Source organism: Phycomyces blakesleeanus, assembly GCF_001638985.1.
Source record: "Phycomyces blakesleeanus NRRL 1555(-) unplaced genomic scaffold PHYBLscaffold_1, whole genome shotgun sequence".
NCBI lineage: Eukaryota > Fungi > Mucoromycota > Mucoromycetes > Mucorales > Phycomycetaceae > Phycomyces > Phycomyces blakesleeanus.
In genome coordinates, this window is record NW_017265134.1 from 705,863 (window position 1) to 728,445 (window position 22,583).

General features: G+C 35.4%; 8 protein-coding genes across 8 annotated transcripts; 4 read left to right on the forward strand and 4 right to left on the reverse strand.

Annotated features, from left to right (window-relative positions):
* Window positions 1-22: 22 nt before the first annotated feature.
* Window positions 23-621, forward strand: PHYBLDRAFT_138038 (hypothetical protein; the record flags this gene model as incomplete). The annotated part of the gene is made up of 4 exons (XM_018429920.1): window positions 23-130; window positions 202-328; window positions 398-462; window positions 517-621. 4 exons carry the CDS (start codon window positions 23-25, stop codon window positions 619-621), a joined length of 405 nt encoding a protein of 134 aa, XP_018298517.1.
* A 45-nt stretch (window positions 622-666) lies between these two features.
* PHYBLDRAFT_184319 (hypothetical protein) lies at window positions 667-1,990 on the reverse strand (the record flags this gene model as incomplete). The annotated part of the gene is made up of 4 exons (XM_018438915.1): window positions 667-1,395; window positions 1,497-1,656; window positions 1,755-1,839; window positions 1,958-1,990. The coding sequence occupies 4 exons, from the start codon at window positions 1,988-1,990 to the stop codon at window positions 747-749; spliced, it is 927 nt and encodes a 308-aa protein (XP_018298518.1). The 3' UTR covers window positions 667-746.
* Window positions 1,991-2,435: 445 nt separating this feature from the next.
* On the reverse strand, window positions 2,436-3,191 carry PHYBLDRAFT_161126 (helix-loop-helix DNA-binding domain-containing transcription factor; the record flags this gene model as incomplete). Its single annotated transcript, XM_018434348.1, has 1 exon — window positions 2,436-3,191. One exon carries the CDS (start codon window positions 3,189-3,191, stop codon window positions 2,436-2,438), a length of 756 nt encoding a protein of 251 aa, XP_018298519.1.
* Window positions 3,192-4,523: 1,332 nt separating this feature from the next.
* PHYBLDRAFT_120420 (hypothetical protein) lies at window positions 4,524-7,124 on the forward strand. Its single transcript, XM_018428739.1, has 5 exons — window positions 4,524-4,717; window positions 4,784-4,824; window positions 4,938-5,005; window positions 5,232-5,356; window positions 5,457-7,124. The coding sequence occupies exons 1-5, from the start codon at window positions 4,690-4,692 to the stop codon at window positions 6,533-6,535; spliced, it is 1,341 nt and encodes a 446-aa protein (XP_018298520.1). The 5' UTR covers window positions 4,524-4,689; the 3' UTR covers window positions 6,536-7,124.
* A 3,440-nt stretch (window positions 7,125-10,564) lies between these two features.
* On the forward strand, window positions 10,565-11,206 carry PHYBLDRAFT_61532 (hypothetical protein; the record flags this gene model as incomplete). The annotated part of the gene is made up of 3 exons (XM_018440817.1): window positions 10,565-10,730; window positions 10,912-10,989; window positions 11,073-11,206. 3 exons carry the CDS (start codon window positions 10,565-10,567, stop codon window positions 11,204-11,206), a joined length of 378 nt encoding a protein of 125 aa, XP_018298521.1.
* A 1,864-nt stretch (window positions 11,207-13,070) lies between these two features.
* On the reverse strand, window positions 13,071-14,345 carry PHYBLDRAFT_138041 (hypothetical protein; the record flags this gene model as incomplete). Its single annotated transcript, XM_018429921.1, has 1 exon — window positions 13,071-14,345. One exon carries the CDS (start codon window positions 14,343-14,345, stop codon window positions 13,071-13,073), a length of 1,275 nt encoding a protein of 424 aa, XP_018298522.1.
* A 270-nt stretch (window positions 14,346-14,615) lies between these two features.
* Window positions 14,616-15,313, forward strand: PHYBLDRAFT_61534 (hypothetical protein; the record flags this gene model as incomplete). Its single annotated transcript, XM_018440818.1, has 4 exons — window positions 14,616-14,624; window positions 14,743-14,889; window positions 14,973-15,026; window positions 15,143-15,313. 4 exons carry the CDS (start codon window positions 14,616-14,618, stop codon window positions 15,311-15,313), a joined length of 381 nt encoding a protein of 126 aa, XP_018298523.1.
* A 535-nt stretch (window positions 15,314-15,848) lies between these two features.
* PHYBLDRAFT_138042 (hypothetical protein) lies at window positions 15,849-20,862 on the reverse strand (the record flags this gene model as incomplete). The annotated part of the gene is made up of 21 exons (XM_018429922.1): window positions 15,849-16,285; window positions 16,355-16,440; window positions 16,509-16,585; window positions 16,654-16,695; window positions 16,756-16,935; window positions 17,040-17,118; window positions 17,196-17,329; window positions 17,510-17,673; window positions 17,988-18,044; window positions 18,186-18,326; window positions 18,378-18,478; window positions 18,583-18,697; window positions 18,762-18,793; window positions 18,854-18,900; window positions 18,965-19,110; window positions 19,206-19,252; window positions 19,407-19,644; window positions 19,709-19,804; window positions 19,872-20,025; window positions 20,116-20,544; window positions 20,791-20,862. 21 exons carry the CDS (start codon window positions 20,860-20,862, stop codon window positions 15,849-15,851), a joined length of 2,874 nt encoding a protein of 957 aa, XP_018298524.1.
* Window positions 20,863-22,583: the final 1,721 nt, after the last annotated feature.

Genomic DNA, 22,583 nt, shown 5'->3' on the forward strand with positions numbered 1-22,583 from the left:
ATAAAAAATAATAATAATACTAATGACCAGCTACATTGAACCAGAAGATCTCAAGTCCATCGTCAAGGATTCATCTCTTACACCCCAGAAAGACTATGTCATTGTCGATGTCAGAGACCTAGACTACGAAGTAAAACATAATTTATTTATTTATTTTAGCCAAACCACACCAAACAAACCTTATCTTATGTCTACAAAAAGGGTGGTCATATTCCAGGTGCAGTTAATGTACCAGCTCATGAACTGATGGATAAGGCAAACACATTGGTTGAAGAATATAAAGATGTTCCCTTGGTAATTTTTCACTGTGCTTTGTCCCAAGTTAGAGGTAATATTTTAGCAACAATAAAATAATCACAATAATAATAATAATAATAATATATACATACAAATTTAGGTCCCAAGTCAGCAAGGATCTATAATGAGACCAAGAGTCTCTTGAAGCCTGAGTCTACTCAACAGGTAAATAATTCTAGTCTATAGCATGATGGACTATCTATTAATACCCTTATCAAGGTCAAGATACTTCGTGGTGGTTTTGAAGGCTGGCACGCAAAGTTTAAGCAAGATCAGAGTTTATTGGAATCCTATGATCCTGCTGTGTGGCAGTGGGCTACCTAAGATTGATAGATTGATTGATTGATCGGATAACCCAGTAATGATAACAATGGTAGCAATAATTACTATAGATGAATTATTTACTTATTTATTTATACACATCTTTATAATTATTATTGTTATTATTTTTATCTCGCGTGGTTTTTGAACCACTGAGACATATTTTCATATACAAGAAAAGTAATACATGTTCCTGGAAGAACTCGGATTATATTAGGCGCCAGGCCTTTGTAAAATCCACCATAGCCCTCAGCTCTATAGATTCTAATCACACAATCAACTAATCCTTTGTAAGAATCTTTCGTCTCCCTGTTCTGGAGACGACTGCGGAGTACTTGATATGGGTATGTCATGATTGTAGCCGTGACTTTTGAAGAAGCAGCCATCACAAGGTATTCTGTGGTGGTCAGTCTGGCATTGGTTTCACTACTAGGAGTTATGCCCTGACCATGTCTCCACTGGTTCCTGCTCTTCTTCATCTCTTCATAGGCCATAAATTGAATCGCACCATGTGAGACACCCAGCAGCCCTGGAACCAGTCCTCTGTACAATCCCCTCAATCCCTCTTCAGCCGCCAATCTTCTTAAGCCATCGATCAGTCCACGATAAGAATCAGGTGAATCGTGCGTCGTGGTACACATTCTGGTCTTGACAACCCACAATGGATTAGTCATGACGGCAGTGGCTGCACCGGCTGCAGCTGAAGCTGCCAAATGTTGCCAAGCTGCCAACATTTGTTCATCTGAGTTTCTAAAGGACTGTTTGATCTGACTATACCTAGAAACCCAAATTCATATGCATACATACATACATTATTATTATTATCCATGCGTGAGAAAAATATATATATATATATAGAAAAAATAAAGCTAGCTTACCACCAAAAATACAATCCCCAACTGGCCGTAGCTCCGGCCATATTGGGTCCTACTCCACGATAAAGTCCCCGAGTAAATCCTTCGTTGGCAAGGATACTTTTAAATGCCTTAATCGTTCCACCCATCAAAGGTCTTTTCTCGGATCGTTTTGCAGTGTCGACTATCAACTTATTGGTTTAGACTTTTTCTATTGGCATATATGTATTATTTTTCTTTAATGTATTGATCGATTTTTGGTTTCTTATTATCCTTATTTACCTTGAAATCGTATTTTGATAAGGTCTAGAGGGTGAAGAAGAAGAGTAGACACCATGCCAGCACCAAACCCGGACAGTGCCTGGTCCTAATTATTTATTATATTATATTTCATTTTATTTTATTGATTGATTTAATATATGGCTTGGTATTTTGTAAATAGTAATAAAGAGTACAAAATATGAAAATTGTTCTTCTCAATTTACCATGTGGGGTGAGGTAGTGAATGACTTTGACATTCCGTAATGTACTGAAAGAAAAGAAGAAAAAAACAAGTAATACAAGAAGACCAAAGGTGAATAATAATAAATAGATAGAGGAGAAGAGATATATAGTGGGAGATGTGACGTGTTTTTGATTGGATTATTTTTAAGAAGAGAAAAATATTAATCATATAAATCAATCTTTCTCTCTCTCTCTATATATATATATGTGTGTGTGTATTTATAATTGAAATCTGCTCACACATATAAAAATAAATAATTATTGGATTTATTGGTTTATTTACAATACACAAGATAGACAGACAGACACACGAGATAGAATCAAAGCAAAACAAAAGAGGGGGGGAATAAGGAAAGATGGAAATATATATATAGTCTAATAAAAACATAAAGATAAGGACTATAAGAAAAAGAAGAATAGCCAAGGTGGAAATATATAGGTTAAATGCTTTTTTTCTCTTTAACTGAGGAGATGTTCTAGTCGCATGGGTATGGGTTGTTGATCGATACGTGGGGATGTTTTGCAAAGGAGATCAATGGGTTTGAGACTAGATTTTGGAGGGTTTGAATTGAATTGGTGAATAAAAGGGACCACTTCTTTTGGGACCATAGACTGTGGTGTTTTGTGCTTAGGCAGAGTACAATCGGCCAGCTTCTCTTTGCCTCCCATCTGGACCACTAGAGTCTCTAGGTGGTGTATGTAGTCAATCGCACTCTGCAGGATACTCATTTTGTGTAGACCGTCTTGGTCAGCACAGGCAGGAATCAGCTGCTTGAGGTGACTCATCTTGTCATTTATGCGCTCTCGTCGTCTTCGTTCGATAGCACTGTGGGACACTTTACGGGCCTGTTCTCTTTGCTCAGCCCCCGATGGCCCTGAATTGTCTTGGGGATTTCCAGGACAGCCATCCAGTGGAGGAGAAGGAATAAATGGAAAGATTGTGGGGTCTTGGTGCGGAGAATATGGCAAGCAATAGACCGCCATTGGCTGCAACGACTGGTTGTGAGAATGAAGTTGAGCTAGGTTTGTGCCTGCTGCTGCTGCTGCTGCTGCTGCTGATGCTGCTGGTGAAGGGGGTGTTGGCAGTGTGTGGGATGGCGGTGGTGGATAAGGTAATATCGGGGGCGGAAGAATGACGACAGGTAAACCATCACCAGTCTGGGTGCTGGCTCGTTTACGTTTTCGAGTTGTCTTTTGGGTAGTTGGCGGAGTCATGCTATGAATCTTTGAGAGATAGGATTAAAAAGAAGAAGAAGAAGAAGAAAGGAGAGAAGAGATTGTAAGAAACAAGACTTGTCTTGGCCCAATATTTGACTAGAGTTATTTTATTTTTCAGTCTTTCTTTTTATATATATGTTTCTGATACATAATCTGGAAGCCTGTGGATTATTGCCAATGAATCAACCAAGTAATACACACGTGTGTGTTTGATTGGGTCTTTTTATGATTTTTTTAATTTTTTTTTTATATTTTTTTTTTTGGCTGTAGGTATTTGACCCACCTTCCTCAACCAATAGCCACCCGTTCACTTGCACTCTCGCATTGCCAACAGCATCAATGGCTAATTCCAAGAATACATGTTTTGCATCAGTAAATCTCCACACCAGATACACTTGCACCACCTACTGTCACGTGGTGTCTACTCTAACACTCTCACTCAGACGTCCAAGTTTTATATTTATACCATCCTACTCTTTTCTTTTTTTCTTTTTTCTTTTTTCTTTCTTTTCTTTTTTTTGGTTTTGGTTTCCAGGCAACCATTTTAGGGATTTCCGGGACAAACAAGGAATAATCCAAAGAAAGTGTGCAGTGTACAAGTATGGGATAAACTATAATATATTCTTGTGCCTCTGTGTGCCTCTGTGTGCTTCTGATTTTCTGCGGCATCTATTGATTTAACCATTGAAATTCGTGGTCAATAAAGACACACACACACACAAAAGTGCCCCTATCCAAAAAAAAGATATCGAATTAAGGTTACACAAACCATGCTGCGACTGTCGGAGAATGATAATTAAACCATTTAAGTTTTACCATGGCAACCTTTTTTCTTTGTCTTTGGTTTTTTTTTGTTGTTGTTGTATATTTGCTTTTTATCTCCTTGTTGTTTTGTCTTCAACAGACATCTTGTAGTTTCCCTACTTGTCATTAAAATAATCACATCAATCAGATCATTCCAATCATCCTATTTTCATCAATTTTTTTTATTCTTAAAAAGTACAAGTGGTCTACGTATCTGGCTATCTACACACCTTTTGTCTATGTTTCATTTCACAGATCCGTTCGAATTATTGAATCCTAACTAATTGATCTCACAATTTATTTTTGATAATAAACTACAGATGTTGTAAAGAAGAACAAACTTTGAATTAATATAATTATAATATTATTATTGTGATTTTTATAAATTATTTTTATTTTTTGTTTTATTTTTTATTTTTTAACAAAAAAAAAATATGGCTTGTTTAATATATTGATGTATTTATATATAAATTATATATATATATATTATCATTGCTTAAAAAGGTATTTCATTTTTCCCCTCTTCTTCTTCTCTCAAAAAATTATATTTGAATAAACTAGATATTTATATATATTTTTATATAAAAATTCTCTTTACTAGCAAATAAGTAAAGAATAAGGACAGTAATAATTAAGTATATATTTATATATATATATATATATACACATACATACATACATATACGTAAAAATGAGAGAAATTATTTCATTGCATGTTGGTAAGTACATAAAAGTTATATATAATGATTTATTAACAATACTCTTGTTCTGCTGTGTATTTCTAGGTCAAGCAGGTGTACAGATTGGTAATGCCTGTTGGGAATTGGTAAGTCGATGTTCAGGATGCGATGAGATTCAGAAATTAGAATTACATTCCAAAAATTTGTGAATAAACATATATAAGCTCAAAATGATAATAACACATATACTGTACTATAGTATTGTCTTGAACATAACATCAACCCAGACGGAAGACTTGATCACCCAGAAAGTGTCAAGAACCACTCGTAAGATACATCTTTTTATATATATAATACCCCTATAAAAAAAACCAAAAAAGATAAATCTTCATATACCTAGAGAGACAATACACTATATATATATTTAAATATCCCCGTTATCCCCCCCTTTTCTATTTCTTTTCTCTTCATGTTGTACCCCCCTCCCCTTCTTTTCTATATACATATTTGTGTGCGTGTGTCATTTGAAAGTTATTAAACAGGCGTCTTTTAGATTCGAGACATTCTTCTCCGAGACCAGTGGTGGAAAATATGTACCTCGAACAGTCATGGTGGATCTGGAACCTTCAGTCATAGATGAGGTCCGTACAAGTTCCTATCGTCAACTCTTTCACCCAGGTAAATATACAAGATAAAAACAAAGGCTGTAACAGCGCGCAATCGATCATTATTCCTTTTTTATTTATTTATTTATTTTTTGAATCTATAAATACAACAGAACAATTGATCTCGGGCAAAGAAGATGCCGCAAACAATTATGCTCGTGGTCATTACACCGTGGGCAAGGAAATGGTAGACAATGTCTTGGACCGTATTCGAAAGTTGTCCGACAACTGTAACGGTCTCCAGGGCTTTCTCATCTTCCGTTCGTTTGGTGGCGGAACTGGTTCTGGCTTTGGCTCTCTGTTGATGGAGCGCCTTTCGATGGACTATGGCAAGAAATGCAAACTCGAGTTCTGTGTTTACCCAGCCCCTCAACTCTCAACAGCCGTTGTCGAGCCCTACAATTCGATCCTCACCACTCACACCACACTAGACCATGCCGATGTCACCTTTATGGTCGACAACGAGGCAATCTACGACATTTGTAAGCGCAGCCTTGACATCGAACGCCCTACGTACTCCAATCTCAACCGGCTCGTGGCCCAGGTCGTGTCTTCCATCACGGCTTCATTACGCTTCCATGGCTCGCTCAATGTGGACCTGAGTGAATTCCAGACTAACCTGGTACCTTACCCGCGCATCCACTTCCCTCTCGTGACTTACGCACCCATGATTTCTGCTGCCAAAGCCTTCCATGAGCAAATGTCCGTGCCTGAAATCACCAACGCGGGTTTCGAGCCCCAGAACCAGATGGTCAAGTGTGACCCTCGTAATGGAAAATACATGGCCTGTTGTCTCTTGTATCGTGGTGATGTAGTTCCCAAAGACGCAAACGCAGCCGTAGCCGGTGTTAGAACCAAGCGAACCATTCAATTCGTCGACTGGTGTCCTACAGGATTTAAGATTGGTATCAACAACCAGAAACCGACTACCGTACCTGGAGGCGATCTGGCCCAGGTTCAGCGTGCGGTGTGCATGTTGTCCAACACAACTGCCATCGTTGAGGCTTGGTCTCGCTTGAACCACAAATTTGATCTCATGTATGCCAAGCGTGCATTTGTCCATTGGTATGTGGGCGAAGGTATGGAAGAAGGCGAATTCTCCGAAGCTCGTGAGGATCTTGCCGCCCTTGAGAAGGATTATGAGGAGGTTGGAGCAGATTCTCTTGGTGACTCTGAGATGGAGGAAGTTTAAAAAAAAATAGCCTTTGAGAATCAAGAAAAGAAAAAGAAGACAAAAAAAATTAATGTGAAATATGCTTATCTGCTACTAAGATTGCTTACCAAGAGGCTTCTTTTTTTTAAAAAAAAAAAAAAAAAAAAAAAAAAAACTAAGCTCCAACACAAATCAAACATGTAGATGGGACTTCCTTGGCTTCATCTACACCATACACATTCAACTCCCCCCCAAAAAAAAACACATGCATCGATTTGAAGCATGCATTCTACACCCACTCACTCACTTACTCACTCACTCACGATGCACTAACTTACTTACTCACTCATTCACAATTCTTCCTTAACTTTTTTGACTAAATTATTTCAATATAATGTACTTTTCTTGTATGATTTATTGATATACCACAATCTCTTTCAATTTGTTAGAGCTATAATATAAAGACGATTGTTTTAAATGTGCAATTCTGGATCAAAACACGGTCTGTGTACTCCATGTACACGAACCATTAATCTAAATAAACCAAATAGTTTAATGTGGGAAAACATCTGTCTTTTTTTAAAAAATAAATAAATACAAAATACCAATCCCACCGATTGATATTCAATATTCCATTTATCACCTGTATCTTACTATCCATAATAACAATAATAATTATTATAGATCTTGATTGCGGTTGCGGCTGTGGCTGTGGCTGTTCCTCATGTCTATTGAATGAAGTATAATTTATTTATATATATATATATATATTTTACAACTTTAACTTGATGGTATTTCTTTAAACCAAGATAACCGTCGGATGAGGAAATATCGCTCTCTCTCTTATGATTTGTGTATATATATATATTGGAGGATGTGATTGAAATATAAAACGGAATTCTTATTAAAGAAACCCAAAAATAACCAGGCCGTTTTCATGGTGTAGCGTGTCATTGAACCAATTATTGATCTTTAGTACTCAATAAATATCCATCAACTCCCCCATCTATTTCTGTCAATGAAAATTAAATACAGTCCCTTCTAGCGTCAAAGGCCAAATATAATTATTATTCTTTTTCTTTTTCTTTTTCTTTTATCTATATTTAAGAAGAAAAAAGGGGATAGTCAGTAAAAAAAACAATTCCATTGATATGAGAAGGGGTTTTTTTTATAGGATGAGTACTTTGCTTTTACACTCTCCAAAAGAAAAGGCAGTGTCGTGTCCCACAAATTCTGAATTCGTATGCTTGCCAAAATCAAAATCAAAATCAAAATCAAAATCAAAAGCTACTATATACCAGCCTAAATATATCGAGTCTCGAGAATATTTATGAGCCCTACCTTTTTCATACTTTTCTAAGCTCAAGCATATTGAGAAAATTTTGGTCGGTTTGTTGGAAAACAAAATATTGTTGTATACTAATCAGCGAAACATCCAATAGCATAAGGCTTAACGATTCCGGAGCTTTTTTTTTGTTTCTCATCCCTAAGGGATTTGTAGAAAGACCAGTGTAGTCAAGTACAGCCAATAAAATGAGCATATTTTTCGTTTTTTCTTTTTGCTTTACATGTCACCAATTTGAAATCGCAATTGTTTAAATTTTTTTTTTTTGGGAAGTAGCAGTAGAATATGCATCTCTTGGCAAAAAAAGAGGGGGTCTTGACTTTCTCGGCAAATGGGGCCAAACAATTACTTTCTTTTTCACAAAGAAGTTCGTTTACTCAAGGAATTGGGTGTCAATTTACCTATCAATTCAAATTTAAGTACCCGTATAGTTCTGGCTTTGACCACATTATGACACGTCCTTGACGAGTAGACTCTGGACAACAAATAACATCTACCATTCAATAGCCGTTTGCTGATTTAGCTGGTAGTAAACGAATCACCAACATTCGGAATATTGACCATCACCAGAATGAAGATATTCTTCTCAATTGATGATTTTGGATCATAATGATCTGTGGCACCGAGAGTTTTGAATGACCAAATAATGCATTATATAAACCATATGTACCTTGTGAAAGACCATCAGTTGTACCAGCAATTATCTGGGGGAATACCCTCCGAATTATTGTTAGACTCTATATTTCTATCGTTCTTAATCAATTAGGATCCAATGGAAATTGTTCATTGGCAAGACACTCTGGAGTAGGTAGTAAAGTACCTCAAGGTTTATTTATTTATTTTGGTCACAGATCTATTTACTATGTAAATAGTCAGTGTGTGGTAGATATAAATTAACTTAATCAGATAAACCCCATTTTGACCTTTTTTTTATTGATCTTTTGGATCTGTCCATGCCAAGTACAAAAGCGACTACTCATCTTATAAGAAGAAGAAAACTACCCTTTGGCTTTTAAAGCCCTCGCTCATTGAACTGTTTTATTTGCTGCCCTTTTTTATTTAAAAGTATAATATTGGTGTATAGTTGTGTAGCTTGAATATTGTTTAATTATCGCCCGATAGAGAGGTCTCTTATATATAAAGCCGCTTACGCCACCAAAGAAAAAGGAATGTATCCATAGTTCAAGAAATAACAGTTGTGCTTGGTTGTACGCTACAGTCAGATTATATGATTGTGATAATAATTATAGTAGGTAGTTTAAGCTAAGAAAAAAAAAGGTTCCGATAGACCAAGTCTGTTTAGGGATTGAAGTAAATGACATCAATGTTTCCTATATGTGATCCACTTTGGCGGTGTACCATTTAAGTCCCTTCTTCTTTGTTATATTTATAAAAGTGTATTCCAAAACGTGTTTTACTTCCCCTGTGTTGGAAGCCTTTTATTCTGCTTTCTGTGTCAGGGACCTTTTTTCTTATTCTTTAGAATATGCTGTATCTATAACCTGGTCTTTTCTTTGAAAACATTAGATTTTATATATTTCCACTATCTCTCTCTCTTGCTTTCAGATCATGACATGCTTAATATCTTGTATATCTTTGAAATATAAATGTTTTTATAAAAATATAAATAAAATCTGTACTTAAATATAATTAGGTTATTGACACACAAAACCTTGGTTTTAGTTTTGTGGTATACACACCACAATTGAGTGAAATACAAACTCCACAATCCAGAACGGATACTACAATTGCTAATGAACCTGGCAGGGTCACATCTCAGGAACGTAACACACACCAGGCACTCGTACACTTCACACTGCTTCAGTGATAACCAACCATTAACCAACGGAGATCTTAAATTAGGAAACCAAATGTCTATATAAACAGCTATGATCTTCTTTCTTAAATAAACAACACTCTCACAGTACCTATTGTTCCCTTTCTGAAATTTATTCGTATACCTCAAGTTTCAACCACAGGAATACAATTTGTTGTTTCTTTTTTCTTTGTAGGGAGCTTCCAGCTTAAAATTACAGTGAGCATCTTTTTTGTTTATTCTATGTTGTGAAAGAGAATATTTCAACTTGTTTGGTCTTAAATGACATTGAGATTTTTTTTTTTTCAAAAAAAAAGTAATAATAGACAGAATAGCTGGATAATGCCCGAACAAGCATAGCCTAAATTTACCTCTCTACAAGTGACAAATAAGAGGGGTAACTCCTGAGCTCTACTAGATGAGAGGTTAATAGAATCTTATAAATAAGCATAGAAGAAGTAAAAAAGAAAAAAAAAGTCGATTTGTTCTCCTCTATGTCCATGTTTTGTACCATGACAATGAAAGAAAGAAAACGAACTTGAGGGCATAGGAGACCTGAAGAGAGAGAAAGACATCAATATATGACATTTAGACTATTGCTCGTGTCCAAAATGAGAGATGAGCAAAAAAAAATCCATGTCAAACATTTCATATTCTTTTAGGCTGCTAAAAAAAAAGGTTATTTAAGGATCAAATTCTCATACAATAAACTATGGTGTATTTTCAACACATGGCTGCTCATCAATAATTATCGATAGATGATAGAAATACGTAGTATTTAATCATAAAGGTTGTCAGCTCCACAATCAACTGTTTTTATTTTTATTTTGCTCTCGTATTTTCCACCAAAACTGCTATATTTATTTATTTACTTTACTTTACTTAATTCTTTAGAGATTTATCAAGCATGCTCAAGCCAGTCGAGATCTGGACTTTGGACTATGCAGTACACAAAGATGTGAAGTCCAGCTATCTTATTAAAGAACAAAGATTCTTATTATGCTTCTCTGATATATTGGTAACCCATAAAAAAAACGTACCAGAGTATCGCCAAATGTTAGCCCAATTAAGAGGTGATTTAACTGTACGTGAATTCATCATTTATAAATAAAGACTGAATATTTTCTAGTAAGAATGAACCTTTTTATTAAAGAATTTATTTATAGCAGGAGGAAAAACAAGATACTTTAATTTCATTTAAAACAAACTCATCATAAAATAAGTTTTGTTTTTGATTATATGAAAGTTATTTAGAGCTATTGCAATATGAAGTATTATTTCATAACTCAACCGACATTAATCTTTACCGTGTTCATAATTTTAACAGCATCGGTAAAAACACACGGACTTCATACACAATTCACTTTGAAGCCTTTAAATTATAATGACAACAGCATAGCTGTAACGTTTAACAGGACTGAATACAGCTTACAAAGTATTGTTACAAAATAGCTCAAAAATAATTCACTGCTTTGCTTTAATGAACATGCGACGCGTAAAAGAGACTCGAGCAATGCCATTGATTAAAAAGCATATTGACCAAAAATAACTAATTTTTCATTTAAAAAGAAAAAAAGGGAGAGAATTTTTTTTAAAAAATAATAATAATTTTTATTAAACAATTTTAGAAAAATATATAAACCAAAATAAAGAACCTAATGCAATAAAAAAAATGTTAATGAATTTGCTTTGAAAAGACATCAGATTTCTGAATTTCAAAAGAGAGAATAAAGAAAAGGTCTTTCTCAGTTTTTTTCACATCACTCAGCACCAGCTACCGTTATGGTAACTCTAAGACGGCTCTTCCTATTTTTTAATGATGTATATTTTCATCCTAAAGACCTTTTCTTCTACAAAATATAATTCTAACCTCTCTTTTGAAATAAAATAAAAATAAAATACATACCGAATATAAAACTAGTAAAGTCAATATAAGAGAGAAGTTGGTGAAAGCATCAGACATCCAAGGAAGTGTTATTTGCTGACAATGAGAGGAGTTACTAGAGTTCAAGTCAACAGAGTTGTCTCTACTATTTTTCGCCCACGACTAAGTCTCTTCCAGAGGAAACTGCGAACACGGGATTTCATCATCATATGCAAACATCATCGCTTCTCTCGATACATTGAGCCGATACGAAATCTCATCGTCGAAGTCTAATCCTGTCCGAATACACGGATGGGTAGTATTTCTTGGAATTATTTCATCTATTTGGATAAATATATAATTAGAATACAATCTTGACATAAATATTTTTTAGAAAATATATACATGATATTGTAATGTAAAATATATAAATTATATATTATTTGTCAGGAAAATATACTGGCAAGTATCAACTGCACTCAGCGAAGCGCAGCGGGTTGTTTCATCATGGTCGATAAGATAAAATGAAGACATGTGTTTTTTCATCACACAAATAATATACAAATACAAATACAAATACAAAGAGAATATTTTTATGTTGTATTTAAACATAAAACTTACCAGGCTAATGCGTTGAGTGAAGAAAGATGAAAATTACTTTTACTAGGATGTTTTGCTTTTTATAAATATTTTTTAAAAAAAAAATAGTATGACTGCTGTTCTATCCAGCCAATAGAGAACTACAAAATTATTTAGCGCCCTAAAAAAAAAAAAAAAAAAAAAAGAGAGAGACAAAAAAATAGACAAAAATTTTTGATACGTGACAGGGTTATTTCAATTGGCAAATGTTCATATGCATTTTAAAGCTGTACACTCCGAAAAAAAAAAAATGAAGATAGCATTATCATTTTCATCAAAAATGAACCTTTTTTTATTCCATGCACATTTCTTCTTTTGTCTTTGTCGCAGAGCCGTATATTATCTTTCTGCTATTAATAACGAAGTAGAAAAACAACAAGTGAATTGGAAAGCGCGTCTTATAGAAATATCTTCTTTTCGCTCTAGTATCAACCACGCGTTAATTGAATAATACAAGTTACATTAACATCCCTAAAACGACAATTGACTCCAACAACCAAACTCTGGAAAGAATCAGAATATCTTTATTTGAGTGCACATTAAAAATTCTCTCGAGACCTATTGATACCATCAAAGACTATAATTTGACAGCTATTGGTAACATTAGAATTATGAATTGATAAATTATATACCTATTTCTTCAGCGAGTGCAATGCTAAAAAAAAAGAATCTTTTATTTGGTTTCATATTTGAAAACTCTGCTTAAATTCACTTTTTATTTTTACGTTTATTTACAAAACCCAAGTATTACTTTTATGAAAATCTCTTGTGATATTATAGTATATAATAAATCCATATATGCATTTACGCATATTTATGTTAATTCATTTAGGTCATAAATATATTTCACTCTTTTTTCATGCATACATACATACAAGAGTGCTTTAATATATATATATATATATATATATTACCAGCTATCTATTCCAACACTGCTTACATTCTCGCAACTGTTGGATAGTATGATTTTCACAGGAGGACTACCAATCGATAAATTTGTCAGGTTTTCTTCAGTAATGAACCGTTCGCGCTTTGGTAACGATGTATCTGCATATGATCCCTTGAGGAAGTCTGACTGGTAATATTCTCGCACAAAGACAATCTCGCTCAGCATAGGAAAGATCTCAATCAATCGGTCGATAAGTTGAATTGGAGTTCCTTCAGGTAATCCATGGACAGTTAAAGAAACAAGATTAGAGTTGACTGAAACAAGCGCCTGAGAAAGCATTACACTGATGAGAAACATGGATACTGTCAAGTGCGTGATCTCTGTGCTTTCAAGTAATTTCTCTGCCACCTTGATGAGCTGAGAGCCGTTGAGATTAGCACAGTTGGAAATATCGAGTTGGCGTAAGTACTTGCGATTCAACGGTCCAGAGACAAATTCTAGCACAATTTCAGGAGAACATGATGTATTGGCCAGCAAGAGGGTGTGTAGCTTAATGTTGTATTTTGCGGTTAACATTAGACCTTTGTTTGTGATTTGGCGACATCCCGAGAGATCCAGTGAGCGGAGGTGATGTTTTCTAAACTTTGCAAGCGAAACCAGGCAGTTGTCAGATAGTGTGGGGCAAGATTTTAAAGAGATAGTTTCGAGTTTGTCACAACGATCGCTCAGAGCATCCACGCCTCGTGAAATCTGACATTTGAGTCCATCCAAAACAATGCTACGTAAGGCTGGTAATGCATCGGCCAGCTGCATTAAAATCGCTTGATTCATGTGATCGCAATACGAAATATCGAGTGTCTCTACACCAGGCCACTTCCAATACTGCTCTAAGCCCTGGAATGTATCACAAGAGAGAAACGATGCTCCGCGCAGACACAAGGTTTTTAAATTGGGTATATATCGGACTAGTAGTAACCAGAAATCTGGCCTGACATGATCATACAATGATTCTTCTATCACAGACAAATCTAAAGTCTCTATATTCTGGATTGTGGCGATTCGTACTAGAGGTAATGTATCAAGAAAGCGGTGAAATACTGATAATGCATCGCCCACTAGACCTTTATCAAAGCGGGGCTTGCTCCATATTAAGGGCAGGGTTTTACGGTAGGCGCTGTGATTTATACGATTACATTGAACGATAGTATGTGTATCAAGATAAAGCACTGTGAGGTTGAAGACAGCATTAAATTTGATCAAGACCGTAAAAGGATTGTAGGCTGTAAAATGAGTCATAGTGAGATTCACAAGAGTTTAAGACCTTTTAGTAAAGAAAAAAAAAAGATAAACAAGAACAAAAGAAAAAGAAAAAGAAATTTGAACCTTTCTCTTTATTTTACACTTTTTTTTTATTGTCATCATTACCATCGACGCTTAGTCTCAAATCATAAGAAACAAAGTGCTCATTTGACCATTTGTGTACTTCATACTGTATAAAATACTCTTATTTTCCTATTTTCCTTTTTCCAATCTTTCCTTTTTTTTTTGCTCAGCATTTTTCCTGTTATGGAAAAGGTACGACAGTGGCACTCCATTTTTTATTTTCTTTCAAGATAGTGAACAGTCTTCTTCTTCTTCTTCTTCTTCTTGATACTGCCTTTGATCCCTTGGTATTCATATAATAAAATGTTAGAATACAATAAAGAGACGTCTACCAGAGACGTATAATTCAGGTCGAGCCATAAAAGTCCCGTCAAGTTATCTAAATTTAATAAAGCAAATACGTGAACAAGATGGGAAAATGGAGACACTGAGACGAGCTATCCGCTATAAGGAAGAGGTAAAGGAATACTTATATAAAATATCTAATTGTATTACTTGCGAGTATATCTATATATTTACATCTATACATATATTTTATAGAACAAACTAAAGGAAATGGGGGACTTAATAAGCCGGTGGAGACACATAGCGCAAGTACGAATATTAAATGAGATACTAGTATGGCATCTGTTTGGAGGATAAGTTAACATTTGTCTGTTTGTTTTTTATAAAAAAAAAACTAACACATGTACACTTATTCCCTTGTACAGCAATTAGTGGTTGAGCTTCAGCAAAAGTTTAGTGAAGTCGATAATTTTTTTGAAGAGGAAGATACTAAATGCAATCAAGATAAGCCTTTAAAACAGCTTTTACAAAAGTTACATATCGACCCAGCTTTGGTTCATTACTCGGAGGAATCTGACGAGCTTTTAATGGAATGAGATCTGCTCTGTACACTTTCTATTATTTCCATGAGCTTGTCTACAAATAATAAATACGTGCACCATTCAATATATTTGCTTCTTCGTTTTTGGATACTCAAAAAGGCTGCTGAACGGATTTTTTGATATTTTAAGTTTACTCATGTTTGCTGTATACATCCTGATATATATATATATATATATATATTAGTGTAGTGACTTTGACAACAATAGTTTTAATAGATCCGTAAGGTCTCAAATACATTAATATGTATTAAGATACAATAGATTTATCTGTCTGAATTCTATACTAATCAATTTTCTTATTAATTTTTATTATTATGCAAGATAAATTAAACAAATATCTTTATACTGATTAAATACTTCAGGCCTACCATCTATTGTGGATTTAAAGCTTTTTTGTTGACCAATTCTCGCGTCCATATTTTCATTGTTCTTTATAGCTGTAATCAAGTTATGTTAAGCTATCTATATCTCGATCTATCAACAGATAATAATAAGAGAAGAAGTAGGCCTTTGATTGCAGTATTCAACTTTATTGGGATGTAGTACTTTCGATTATAGACATTTTTCTAAATGGCTCCAAAAGCTGATAAATAGAGCTACCATTATTCTTAGCCGCCTTTCTCATCTGTTTGCGTGTCTCTAATTCTTCTTTAGAGCGATCTTTGTAGGCGTTAGCTTGGGCCTTTGCTTCTTCTTGCTCGGCGATCGATCGCATCATTGTATCTCTTGATAATTGAGCTGTTGTTACTGCATCTACCTGGCTCGAACCTAGCTTTGTGGTGTGTTCAAGACCAACAAGCGTCATGTACACCATGTGTCGATGAGCGTGCGATTTGCGTAACTTGAGAGAAACACGAACATGGTCGAACAGCTGGAAGTTAATTGGATGAGGAAGATCGGCTGAAGTTACAGAAACATTTGTCGGCAAGGAAACCTCGATGTGGCTATTTGGTATATAATCTTCTTCTGATGTATTTTAAAGAATAAAAATAATATTAGTACCATTTCTATAAACTTCTTCACATCAATACGTACCCTTGGCTTTGTTAGAAACAAGCGATAGAGGAACAATAGGCGAGCCATCCTTTTCTATCAGAAACACGGGTCCTTTAAGACCAAATCTTTATTTATATAAATATAAGGATTAGCTGAGTTGTGGGGGTACCTTCAAAAATAAACTAAAATTTACCTTGGTAAAAATACATAGAAACCATTGGATCGGATTTCAGAAATGATTCCACTTTCAATCAATGGACCTGTCATGGTCTATAAAACGCGAAAAATAAAATATTATTATTATTTTGTTTTGAAAGGTTTGTGGCTATAACTCTTACATGTTGAAGAACATACAAGCTTTGGAAAAGCTCGGTAGAATCCTATTAAAGTCATTGGCTATAAGTAACCGTTACATGAAGTCTTGTTAAATGATGTTTTACCCTTTGTGCTAACTTGGATTCCCTTGATTTCAAGTTAAGATTCATGCAAATTTCAGCAATTTTACTGTCTTGAGTCATGACTGTTCCACGCACATTTGCATCATTTACTGCCACAGAATCGCCCACGCACATCAAAAGCTGTCTATGAGCTACCACGTCAGCATATCGGCGAATAGGTGACTAGACAAACAGAAAGTTGTTATAAATACATGTACAAAATCAAGTAGTTTAATTTTATTATTACTCTTTATTTAACGCTCGAATATATATATATATGTACGTACCGTAAAATGAGTGTAATATTCTAGAGCGAGACCATAATGATAATAGTCGCTCACAGCAAACTGTCCGGAGGAAACGTATCTACATGATTTATGTCATATTTCGATGGTGTGAGTTGCGCAAATAGATGTTGCTTAATAAAGTATAAGATACTGTACCCCGCCTCGTTCATTGCCATAGTAGCCATGGTCTTTAACATGCGTGTAATCTCGGGATTATTCTGGCACCCACGAGTAATTATTTCTAGAGATCTTGCCAAAGATCGATTTGAGGAGAAATCGATCGAGAATCCCTAAATGACAAGAGTGGGTGGTCAAATTAATAAGAAAAAAATAAAAAGCTTAATATTTTGTTGCTGTTCTTGTTTTGTTTTTGTTTTTTTTTTTGCGAAATAGCTAGTTTTCTCTTTATTAACTCACACCACTATTCCCACTACCACTAATGCTGCCAAGAATTAATTTGCATAATGTACCTGACTTTTAGCAGCTTTGATCAATCTGTCAAATTGTGTTGCAGATGGTGGAGGATGGCGACGTAAAAGAGCTGCATCTTTATAGCCCTGGTAAGCCCTCTTTCCAACATAGGAATTTGCCATAATCATAGCTTCTGCGACCAAACCATGAATCTCCATACTATCTTTAGGGAGTAAAGAAATCAAGAATAAAGTCAAGGATTTAGTCAATGGTTACCGTACAATACATCCAACATTATGTTAATGTATATATATTATATAATTATGTGTTTTTTTCTTTTAAAAAAAAAAAGGATATTGATATCAGTGATTTCGTTGTCTTTTGTAATTTTGAATTTGACTTCTGAGCTCTCGAGCTCAAGGGCTCCTTTTGCTAAACGTTGGTTCTGTTAATTTAGGAATCAATACATGTAAACAAGCTTGAATAAAGATAATACATCATAAGTTTCTTCTTATATATATATTACCCGCATTGTACGCAGAACCTGGGCCAGTTTCTCAACGAATGGTTTTAATTTTCTAGATAGAGCAGGGTCTAGACACCATAGATAACATATATATATTGGTTTTAGAATTTTGAAACCAATAAGTCTCTTTTCTTATTGCTATAAAAATAAAAGGGAAATATCTCCTGTCCTTTGTGTGTGTGTATGTATGTATGTATGTATGTATTTACCTACGCCAGCCGGAGTTGACTCTCCGTCTAACATTTTTTGGGCTTGCTCATATTCCATTTCACAGCTGGATCGAATGATGGTCCTTCCAAACCAGACATCCAATACCTTGTAAGATTTATCCAATGTCCAAAGAACAGAGACTGGCGGCATAGTATGCATTAGATGACATTAGGAATATATAGCTAACTTACCTGAATAACGGTCTACATTTTCGCGAAGAGAGCAAACTCTTTCACTTAATACTGAGGGCAGCATATCAAATCTTCGATCGGCCAGATAGACTGTAGTTCCTCTAAATGCAAAATGATCATAAAGTTGGATTTTATTTGATTAAAATAAAAAATAAAAAAAAGAGGGGGCAGAACGATATGAGCTTATAAAATGTTGCCAACTTACCTAGCTCTTGCTTCTAGATCCGTCAATGAATGTTCTTTGACAAAGTAACTCACGTCAGCAATGTGAACACCCAGTTCGATATTCCCATTTTTTAATTCACGGATCGAAAGAGCGTCTATAAAATTAAAAATATAAAGATCAGCCTCTTACTGTACCATGTACACTATACTATATTATACCATCAATGTCTTGACAATTTGGAGGATCAATACTGGAAGTATAATATAAATTAGCACATAATTTGGTCATATAAATATTTCTGTTGCTCTACCTGAAAACAGTTAATGATCTTAAATCCTTTCGTCGCTTGATCTCATCCTAGTAATTTAATCATGTTTTTGGTTCACAATCCATGTCATCAAAAAAAAATGGCTAGATTTACTTGTTCAGGTCTCCAAGGCATCTCTGGTGTATCGATCGGCATTTCCTTGAGTGAAGCTTCACTGAATCCTTGAGTTGCTTGAGACACAGAGATTCCGTGCTCTACCAAAATAGCAGATATCTCGGTATCTAGATGATGAATAGGGCCTGCGTATGCATTAAAAGTAGTGTGATCAAAGATATTAAAATAGTTTTATAAGTATAGCTATAATTTTACTGGTGAGTTTTGCACACTGACGTACCTAATGACCTTACATAGTGACCTTGTGGGTATTGACTAGATACTGGCCTTAAATAGTTCAAAAATAACAGTAATAATAATAGTAATAATAATCAGGGTGAGCGACATATACACAGTAATACATTGGCTCCAGTTAAATTATATACATGTCTGTTCAAGTGTTGTCTATTTCACTATACTGCAATGCAATGCAAAACTTTACCAGTGGTCAATGCGAACCACAATTCGTTGGTTTTGAATCAATTTTGCCTCTTGATGTCTGATTCGTATTTTTGGGATCACAGAATCCAATGGAACAGCAAGATGAAATGATCCATCTGGGCTATCTTCTTGAAGAGTAGCAACATAAGAGCGCCAGTTTCTGTTCAAAATACCAACAACACGGCCGGTTGGTCTGGACTTTTCTGTTTGTTGAACTACCCACTGCGATCCTTCAATATCTGTATACATTTTATTATACCAGTATTAGGACATTTATCCACTCCCGTTTTCTTTTTCGTTCACCTTCTTCAGTACTGCCGCCTTCATAAGATATTTCATTTGAGGCAGTGGCCCAATTGTTTTCTGATAATAGTTCAACTACTACAGTATCTCCGTGGACTAAATAATAATGTATAGAGTCAACTATTAATATGATACTCATTAATTTGAAATACTTTTTTTTTACCTGCACGGTTTCTGTTTTGGTTGCCAACAATAAGAATGTCTTTTCCGGCCGAATTTACATAAGCTTGATCGCGAGCATCAGACCTGCAACGTAGAGTGCCGGAAAAGAAACGTGAAGACTTGATACCCACTTCAAGCTCTTCTGTTGATTTGTACTATAGACAATAGATAAGTGCATCTGTATGACAACATCAGTGTTCTTGCTACACTGAGCAAGTTTCACTGTCTCCTTGTTTAATAGCTACCTCTGTGAACCCTTGAACTGCTGTACCAGTGTTGCCTCTCTTCTTGCTAGAGGTCATTCTGATACGCTCCATATCATCTTCCAGCTCGACATTTGCTAAAGCATGGACCAAATTTTGGAGTAAAGAGACAGTGGGCCAATATGCATTTAGATATGCCTGCATCGAATATACACAGACATCGTTGGATTCCTGTTGTGGGTGAATTTCTGATAATAGAATGATACGTTTCTTCTGACCAAGATGGTGATAGTACCAGTCTGCTAGTTTACGTAGTGCTCTCCAGTCACGTTCTCCAGCAGGTTCACCTGGTAAACGTGGGGTCTGTGTGTCTGCAAAGACTTCATTATAGAATATGACGCTCTTTCGTCTAGAATCGTTGATTATGTGACGCAGTTTTCGATAGGTTCTTGATTTGTCGTGTTGTTGAAGCTATTTGTACGTATGTGTATTAAAGTTAGAATATATTAAGCCTATCATAAATTTCGATCTTTTGGATATAAAAAAAATTCACTTATTCTCCTTTTACTCCCAGAAAAAAAATAGCCGAGAGAATGTATATCATTTATGAATAAGCTTCTTGACTCTCCCTCTATTTTTAACTTTAATTTTCCACACGACACCACACGACACCACACGATACCAATGTAAAACAGTTAAACAATAAAGAAACCCTACCGAGGTCACAATGGTTTGACTAAGAATGATCCCCGTCATTTCTTCCTGCTCCAGAATTTCAAGGTAACGCATAACTACCTAATAAGACATTCACACACATTCATACAGACATAGACATAGATGCGTACACACACACACAGTGAAGCAAGGAGAAAATAAAGAACACATAAGGAGATGAAAAAAAAAAGAAATAGTATATCAGCCTTTCTTGGTCACTCTGAAACCTCCAATCCAATATCTAACAAGGATTATATATAAGCAGGAAGAGGTAACTAGGCCGTGACTTGCCGACATATCAGGAATAATGTAATGATCTGATTCTTTACTCAAAAGCCCTTGATCCCCAAGACTTGAACATGGACAGACTGTACACGATTCGGCCAGACAAGGAATGTCATGGCGTAGGTACTCTAGTCATTGTCGTCAATAATTTTCTTGGGTATGGTATATTATTGGTTGTGTGTATGTGTGTGTGTGTTTTTGTGTCCGTGTCGGTTTTACATACGTTCTCTAACCAATTTGACAATTGCGTTTCCACGTGTCTTTCTAAAGAACGATCGGTCTGTTTTGGTGGTGGCCATCACGTCTTTGAAACAGTTCATCAGCTGCAAGATGCAAGCTTACCCAGGTTTGGCATTGTGGGGCCGATGACAGTCACGGGCTTCCGCTTTAAAAAGGTAAATCAGGACTTGGATCCAGGCTGATAAAGAAATAAACGAGAAGTCACTTGGCTATTTTGAAGATGAGACAAATCAAAGTTTAGGTGACAGTAAAAGGCAGGGGATGACCTTTTTACTTTATTATTATTATTTTGAAACATTATTTTTCTTTGATAATCTTATACACATATAATTTCTAAAGAATGAAGACAGTGGTTGTTATGGTAACCATTTTGAAATAAATAATTAAATAAAATAAAATACATTATATTTATATTTGTATTTATATTTATATATAAAAAGTATAAAATAGAAGAAAAAAGTATAAAAAGACACGTGTGCTAAGAGATAGGCTAGAATTAAGATCTGTCTTGTACCAAATTTCTGCAAATTATAAAATAGACAGCTTGCCGTACACTTGTCCGGTCCTCTCCCCCCTCCCTCCCCCCCTTCTCTCTCTCGCCGGTCCCCCTCTCTTTCTCTTTCTTTCCTTCTTTCCTCTCTTTGGTCCACTATTTCGGTCGCATCTCAGCATTTTTATCTCCATTAGAATCAAGTGACACAAGTGGGATGAAATTTGCAAAATACTTGGAGAGCGAGAGTATTCCAGAATGGCGAAAGGCCTACCTTAACTATAAGGGCTTAAAAAAGAAGCTGAAGCCAGTAGATAAGGTAAGAAGACCAAGTGAATCAATACCACAGTAGATCCTCTTAGTTCAATCGCATTTGATAGTCCTGGTGCTATTTGACAGGTCCAAAAATATTCACATTTCTCGGATAAGTCTAACATAAAAAGGGGGGACCTGCCTATGCATATATCTTCATTCCACCGATTAGTTCAGAAAAGCCAGTGAAAGAAAGTCTGCTATTGATCTCGACAACACCTTTCATGAATACGACAGCGATAGCGATCAAGAATACACTGGAAGAAAACGACACTCGCAATACGGACCTCCAAATGCAACATACCACTGGAGAAATGCACCACTCGCTGGAGACGATGACCCGCATTCACGTAGAAACTCATTTCCTCGGTCAATACTTCAAGCGCTTACAGCTAGATTCAACAAGGATGATAATGAGCTCCACAGGTCACCCTCTCGACCAGGTAAATGAGAGACCCCTTAAAAGGCA

Coding starts and splice junctions, on each gene's coding strand:
- PHYBLDRAFT_120420 (XM_018428739.1), top strand. CDS start 4,690: ATGAGAGAAATTATTTCATTGCATGTTG. Junction 4,718..4,783: donor AATTATTTCATTGCATGTTG/GTAAGTACATAA, acceptor GTGTATTTCTAG/GTCAAGCAGGTGTACAGATT. Junction 4,825..4,937: donor GTAATGCCTGTTGGGAATTG/GTAAGTCGATGT, acceptor ACTGTACTATAG/TATTGTCTTGAACATAACAT.